At 38.3% G+C, this 8201-nt stretch overlaps 1 protein-coding gene across 1 annotated transcript in view; it reads right to left on the bottom strand.

Moving 5' to 3' along the window:
• Positions 1-8201, bottom strand: part of LOC104917621 (exportin-4-like) — a 29744-nt gene that overhangs the window by 566 nt on the left and 20977 nt on the right. The window contains exons 6-8 of the mRNA XM_031552211.1: positions 3044-3156; positions 476-633; positions 39-213 (exon numbers count right to left, since the gene is read on the bottom strand). Coding sequence (XP_031408071.1) covers positions 39-213; positions 476-633; positions 3044-3156 — 446 coding nt within the window. The remainder of the gene's footprint in view (positions 1-38; positions 214-475; positions 634-3043; positions 3157-8201) is intronic.

The raw sequence follows: 8201 nt of genomic DNA, 5'->3' as shown, positions 1-8201 counted from the left end.
AAAAAAAAAAAGACTATTTGTTGAGAATGGATACTTACCACTTCTTCCAAGGCAGCACTTCTTCCAAAAGAACAAGTGAGATGGGCGAGGCAGTTAACAAATGAAGAGAAAAGTTCATTTGGAATGGCAGTTAAAATATTGCGAGGAAATACAGTTATCAGGTTGCTGATAATACTGGAAATCCCAACTGCTTCAGAGTCTTCTATTTCAATTCTATAGATAGAAATAAGAGTTACTTTTCTGCCATTAAGAAAAATGCTAAAAGCCAATTGATTTTGTCAATTCCTTTCAAATTAATCCATCTATATAAGAAGTACCTATTTTCAGATGCAGTTTTTAAATTTCAGGAATCCAAAAGAAAAGACAGATTATACCTAGAAATAAGCAAGTCATAACAGTTCTCCACAAACACACACTGTGCTCTGAACTAAAGCTTAAAAGATGTCATCTAAATTTAGAGAGCAGGCATACATACCCATTGATAGTATTCAGTAATCCCTCAATGAAATGTGCCAGGTAATCAATTTGTGAACCTTCGTCAGGAAAGACTGAGCCATGCAGAGATGCCAGCTGTGCCAGACACTGTAATGAATCTTGGGCCATATCTGTATCTTCTCTGATTTTTCGGTGTACCTTTCAGGAAGTGAGATAGTTAGCAATACACGGAAAATAGGGGGTTCTTACAACAGTCACATGGCTCTCAATCCAAAAGAGCACGCACCAAAAGAAGCTTATTATAACTTCTACGATTCTATTCAGTCTGAAATGCAAGGGTTCCTACAGCTCCCTAAAGCACAGCAAATGACAAGACCGTGACTTGGTTTGCAAAGTCACAAGCCTCCAATTTACTCGCTGAAACCAACATTTAGTTAATCTTACCTACATTTTGAAAATTGAACTCAGCACCGAATGTTATATCTTAAAGAGAGAAACAGATGCCAGCCAGTCAGACATACTGCTCCTGCTAAAAACAGCAATAATGACAGTCATCTCTATTATGCTAACTATGCCTCGGCTACGGAGTCTTGCTAAAGTTAGTCAACAAGTTCAATCAAGATTATATAGATGCTTCTTTAGCAGAGGTAAACATTGAAGACAGACGAAAATGAACGCATCACTTCCTTGGCAACACCCTCACATTATACAAGGCCAAGTCATCTTCTCTCATTTCTGTGGCGTGTTACATCACTACTTCTGCTGGTAAGATGCTCAAATCTGCTAATATTTCAGTGACCAAATTCTCACAACCCTACTTCAGTTATCAGCTATAGATTTTTTAAAGTTTTCTGAAGCTCACTCTCCCATGTTTTCCCATAAGGTTTACTCAAAAAACGTAGGGTAGCTTCCTCCCCCCACCCCCATACCAATTTACTTAAATTACAAATACCATAAAGTCTAGTTAAAACACTTCCCATTTGTGGTATTATAGTTTCAGCTTCACCCAATTTGCAACTAGCTAGCCTCTGCAAGATCAAACTGCCAGGTGAAACAAGCCCTAAAACAGAAATACCCCTTCTAACATGCATCCTACATTACGTTGAGATCAGAAGTGAAGGCTTCCTCTTTAACATGGCAGTCTTGCCAAGTTTTGCAAGGTTATTAAAATTTCTTAGATCAGATATATGCATATGAACGACCACCATTCACTCACATTACTTCAAATAGGAACCTAATACCAACAGCCTCAAGCATGGCAAATCAGGAATCTAAAACCAAAACTGACAGCGCACTGCACTGGCTCGCCTTCATTCAAAAATAATCAAACGCAGGTCTGCTATGGTTGCTATTAAATAAAATACAAATGCAATAAAACAATTCTGCATGTTATTTAAAACAAAATCCTTATCACAAGTACATACTGGTCTCATAAACTAGCTAAAGAGAGATATTTAACTTGGACAGCTTTATATTATTAAGGGTTAACATGTAAGCCAAAAAGTTATTTGCATGTGGAGGTTCACAGCTGACAGTAGCAACTGTCTGGATAGCCTGGACAGCTGTTCCAATTGTGAGGAGCTGCTAAGAGTTCTGCCAGTGATTTTTTTCACCTTTTCAGAACTGCTGGAACAGAAAAACTTTTAGTTAAAAAAAACTACCAAAATGTCCCACCAAGTATGGACGTGTACCCAAACATGTATCAGACAACCCAAGCACCACGGGAGACTGCCGTTTACTTCCTCTAGTAAAAGCTTTGCTCCCGCTTTGAACACACTGCTTCTCCACTTTGCAAGAACAAAGTAGCTTGAAAATGCTGAATTCTCAGGTCCTCAGAGATTTAACGCTAAATAGCAGAGTAAGCTAACTCATAAGCCAATACATGCTGCTGCTGCAGCAACTTCGAGTTGAACAAAAACTAACAACTTCTCCCTCCAAAACTGGTGGGAAGAAAGAACATTACTTATAAGAGTTCTATTATCAGACTTCTTTTTAAACGATAGGAAGTGAATATGGCAGTCCCTCTCCCCGCTTCACCTCTTCCCTCTCACTCCTAACTCCTAACAAAATCTCTTTTGATTTAGCATGCTTGGATTCACTTTGTACGGGGGTAAGAGATGCAGAATTCTGTATGCAGAACTGGCCAGAACAGTGCAATTACTTTACTAATGTTCAGCTGCTCTGTTAAGCAATTGTTCTAATATCAGCAAATAACCCCCCCACACACCCTCTTCACTTGATTCTTTTTTTCTTTTCTTTTCTTTTTTTTTTTAGAGCTGTTACACCTTATCTGAAAGATGTAATTTATCACCGCTTACAATGCCTGGTTTCATTTGGTGAATATATTTTCCAAAGCACTAAACATAAAGCTTAGATAACTATATACTTCTTATTTAACAGTTATCAATTTAAGGCAATTTATAGGCAAAACACATATCTGGTAACCTAAGAAAAACACAATAATTCTGCTCAATTTGACAAATCGGCTGAAATTAAGGGAATCAGTCCTACCTGATGCAAAAGGAAGGATCCAACAACAAAGCTTTAAAACAAGAAGGAGCTGCTTTCCCTGTGGTCTGGACTATGAAAGTTGAAGAATGAAACTTACTGTAAAGAAAAGCTCCATAACTCTGCTGTCCAGGAGGGTGTCACGCCAGGATTCTGTTGGCTTTAGCATCACATTTTGTGAGGATTCAAACATAGCTATATAATGTCTGCCCAGTTATCTGGTGTCAAGGTCAACAATAACATTCCTACTTGGCTTTAAAAAAATCCTAGATACAACAGGATCCATTCAGAAAGAATGTAATGGAAACAAACTTTAAGCCTCTTCACATACACAGCATAATTCATGCATGAGGCCAAGGAATAAAAGGTATTAAGTATTGAAAAAAAGAATGCTCCAGGAATGTTAGATAACAGTTTGATCATAATTATGAGACATACCATAGTGATATGATCACTTTGATAACCAGGGTGTCTAATGTGACACAGCGAGAAGGGAAAAAAGCAACCGCAATTAACAGGTGGTAAAATTTATGCAAAATGGGAAATCATTTCCTAAAAAATTTTCCTGGCAGCTTTTAAAAAGGCCTTACGAGAGCTAAAGATAGCCCACTGAAATCCATATCCCATTTTTCTAAATAGCCAAATATGCATCCCAGAACGCAGATATGTTAGCCCTGCATTAATCGACATTTTTCATCATGCTGTGAAGAACGAAAGCATAAGGCTCCACAAGGTACTGCCATAGCAAACATATGCTTGCATGAGACGCATATAAAAGCATCCACTCCGCAGTGAAGCTACGACTTTGCTGCCCTCCTTCCAGCTATTACCATACATTCTGGCATGATTTAGCTTTTATGAAATTCTGCCAGTGCTCCAGTAAAAAAAAATAGAGACATGAGCAAAACCACTTAAACAAGCATGTGGCATTCTTTGTCAGTCTGATCACAGAGAAGCATTAATCAAAGGGTTTTGAAAGTCCTTCCTTCTGACACCCCTCAATCCAAAAAGCAGGAGAAGTTTAACACACGAGTTATGTTTTCATTTATCTTTTGAAAGCCCTTCGCTGCTCCTTCTGATCCCTTTGTAACCCAGCATCAGAAAAAGTGCAGCATGCTCAACTGCATATAACTGGTCATGAACATGTCTGCAGTGTAAAGTCATCAGGCGTTACAAAAAATAAGTTTATCAAAAGGTATTTATACCTCTGAATGAAAATACATTTTTACAAATAGTACCACACAGGAAAGAAAGCAGGCCTGTGGCAATCTGATGAGCTTTAAGAGAACATACATAAAGCAAGCATCTAGTTTCAGACAAAGCATTGCGATGCAAGGCAGAAGGCACAATTTTAGGTCCTCCATGTTCTGCCAGTCCATGAGTTCCCAATAACCACAGAGCAGTTCCAAAAAAAGCCACTTTTTCCATGGCACAGCACATTGCAATGCAGGAGAACAATCATGAATTTTCATTAGCACAAAAACCAAAAACAAGACATCTTCTTCACAATTTTCAACACTATCAATCTGCGTTGAACAATAACAGATCTGCATTATTTCACTTCAGGAAGAGTAAAAAAAAACAAAACAATAATAATAAAAAAATCAGGGTTGGCTATTTTACTTCCATCTGAAATGGAAGGGGTTCAGAAGTGCTTCAGTTCTTCCAGATAAAAATAAAATTTATCATGTGCATCCTCTATCAGGAGTAATATTACAAGTTAAAACTAATTTAATCAGCTCTGGCACTTTAAATCATCATTTTTTCCCCCCTTCATTTGGAATATTCTTGAAAAACACTTCAACAGTCTTTATTTACAAGACTGTCATTTGCCTTAACACTCCAGTGTAAGACTGACATCAGCACTAAAAGATTATTGATTGACTATCAGTCTCTGAAAATCAACTTGCTCGTCACTTGTTTGTGCTCCCAGAGGGGACCAGCTACATACCACTTTTGACGTGGAATGGAAGAAGGGCCGATTTGCTGTCGGTATTTTAACAAGCCTCAGTATTTAGTGGCCCTTTCCTGTTATTTTTAGTTCCGTTTCTCATGCTAATGGACTGATGACACATCTGACAATAGTAACCTGTGGGTAAAATATCTGTTCATTAAACAACACAAATTATACCTGCACCTATTACCGAAATATTACATCCATTTTCCGCTCCACATTAAGTGGATGCAAACACAAACACAAGCTGGGTGTGGAGATGCTTTCTACCATGAAATATCAAAACTTCAGCCCTATTAACAACAGCACAGATGTGTCAAACCTGAAAAAAATGGCACTGAATTTCCTAGTACATGACATGGGTGTGGTGAGAAGTGTCATCTTCATCAAGAAGATGCATTAACACGTACCAAGCTGTACTGAAAAGAGAAGCAATGTAACTAGATGCCTTCCAGTACGATACACCTCTGATATTCCTTGATTAGAGCCTATAGAGAAAGAGGAGATGCCAGTGTTCAAGAAAGAGGTTCTTTTGTGTATGATGAAATTCACATATGTAGCCATTAGCGTTACATTTGGGCTTTGTTTCACAAACATGAGAAAAAAATGCTAAGTTTAACTTACAGTTAATATAAAAAACTTCTGTATGTTTCTTGTTGGAACAGACTAAAAGAAAGAAAAGTTAAAAAAAAACCTCTAATTTTCTTCACAGTCTTTGCCTTGCTTCCAGGAGGAGACTGATGAGTGATTGTGAATAACAAAATATTTCACATGCATAGCCATGGAGGATCATAGTACTTCAAGATGTCCAAAAATTCTAATTCTAATTCTAATTCAATTTGCAAATGGTTCCCACAGTTTCGGGTTCTTTTTTTCCCCACCGTGAGAGGTGAGGCAAGGCAAGGCTTGCCCTGGCACCATGAAGGAGTTTAGGAACTCAAACCCCAAGGCTACGTCTTCTGCCAGACTCCAATTCACAAATTTGTCCACAGTAGTGAAAAACTCAGAAATGGAAGAAAAACTCACGGAATGGCAACGACTGATTTTTTTTTTTTCTTAAGTTATTTTAACTGTTTAACCTTTGTTAAACTGGAAAACTTCTGGAGAGCTTTGTATCAGTCTTTGACTTATACTTCACAAATAAAAATGCATTAGAAAAGTAAGAGCTTGATATCTACCACACATTGTTAGAATGCTAATATACTAATATACTGCTTGTATTTGTATTTTTTAAACCTCCTCTTGCTTGCTAGCCCGTCAGCCAAGCATATAGGATGAATTAAGAGCAAGTTGAAAAAGACATGCAGAGGCTTGCTGCCCCCTATGGAGATTACCTTCACAAATCTGCATGTTAATTCACACTCTTAGGAAACAGATTCAGCATTCATGAGAAAGAAAGAATGCTTTAACATTCAGTTGTTAAAATACAAGTATTGCTATCAGTGGAACAACTATCTGATATGGGAAGCACCAGATTCATATTGCACTACAAAACAACCGTCTAAGAGGCATAGGAAGCTCTCAGCTAACTTTAAAACCAGTCACTTCTTGCTGGTGGTGTAGCCATGCCTGCCTGAAGTCTGAAGTTGACCACCCAAGGGGATTTGCAGCTCACACTGAACTTTGTTATCCCTACTAACATTTGCTACAACTATACAGCTCCAAATCTCTCTTATGCTTAAAGCACCTGTGCAGAAGGGACTGCCATGGAGATGCACCCCTTCCTCTACACGCTGCTTACCAACCAAAAAGCTGACAAACTTCTAAGCAGTAGAGATATCCAAGTTAATTTTCACTTCAGAGAGATGAAACTGATAAACGTAAAAGACAGATCTCTCTTTTGCTCTTTCTTCAACGCAGTTGTTTTAGTTATACTGAATTTAACTTCCTATTCCAAACAGCCAGGACAGTATTTTCATATACCAGACAAAAACTGGTATTAAATGTTGGATGATCCCAGGCTGCCTGAACACAAGACCTAAGGAAAGCAGCACTGCTGCTGAAGAAAACCCACATTGCTTCTCCTCAGCACAGGCTCAGTCATTTCTGCCACTGTCCAACAAATCAAAGTCAGGGCCTCACTCTGGTAGAAAGAAGCATTTAACCGCCCTGCTCAGTGACACACTTATGGGAGGCATTGGGACAAGATGCTTTTTCAGCAGCAAAGCCAACTCAAATAATTCCTCAAAACAAATCTGGAGGCTTTTTTTTTTTTTTTTTTTGAGTCATTCTGTGTGTTTTTCACACACTTCCATTATACATAACAGATGTTACCAATCTGGGTTGGACTAACTTCAAGTCTTCAACTTCAACTATATTGTTCACAGGATCTCCCAGAGAGGGATCTCTCATTCTGGCTTGAGATATTTTCACAGAGATTTCAAGAGCTTGTTCCTTTAAAAGCATGGCTGAGGAACACATACTGAAAACAGAGTTCAGATCAGACAAAAGCTTCAGTCAGTTCGTACAATTGTTGCACCATTCATTTTCATGGAATGTCAGTGATGCACATTACTGGAGCACTTCCCATTAGGTTTATGTACCCTGTATTTTAAATTCAATTCCCTATTCTACATTCACTTGAAAATTTGCCAGCTTGCCTCCAAGCAAGAAGAGGCACCAAATCGAAGAACTAAAGCTGAAGTTCCTCTTTGTTCATGTACTATTAGCACCTTTACAAAAACCTGTGCCTTTATGAATGAAATAATGCATAAATAGTTTTGTAACAGATATCAAACGTCCTCATTTAGATGAGAGATAGCAGGACAAAAGGTTATGTTTTGATAAAGAACTCCTATATTCGAGGGCATTTGTCCAAAGTCCACTAGAACATGGCTGCCAAGAGCAGATATATCCTAAAGTAAAGAAGTGAGAAACTCTCTAGGGGCAAGAGAGTATAAACTATAATTATGTCCTGACTCCATAGGAGAGGTTATACGTCCATGTCAAAATGCATTAGAGCCTACCAACACACACCTCCCTAACCGGATGGACACTCAATGCAATGTATTAAGAGCAGGATCCTTGAAGGCACTCTGCCTCTTAGTACCCATCACTTGCACATCCTTGACCAATAAGAACACTTATTTAAGAAAAGATTAAAAGTTAAAACTAGTTCCATCCAAGCAAACAATATTAAACAAATGGTGCTGTGCTGTGACAACAGTGAAAAAAGAAACCTATAGAAGCCAACATGCCACAACTGCCACATGCTCTCAGTGAAAATAGGAATTCTATGCTATTGTCTTTTCCAAGAGTACTGCCAAAAGCCTCAAACATCTGCAAATACCAGTGAACCAATACC

The sequence above is a fragment of the Meleagris gallopavo genome, chromosome 1, assembly GCF_000146605.3.
Source record: "Meleagris gallopavo isolate NT-WF06-2002-E0010 breed Aviagen turkey brand Nicholas breeding stock chromosome 1, Turkey_5.1, whole genome shotgun sequence".
NCBI classification, from domain to species: Eukaryota; Metazoa; Chordata; class Aves; order Galliformes; family Phasianidae; genus Meleagris; species Meleagris gallopavo.
Note: the sequence above shows the minus strand (reverse complement) of the source record. Positions and strands in the feature narration are given on the sequence as shown.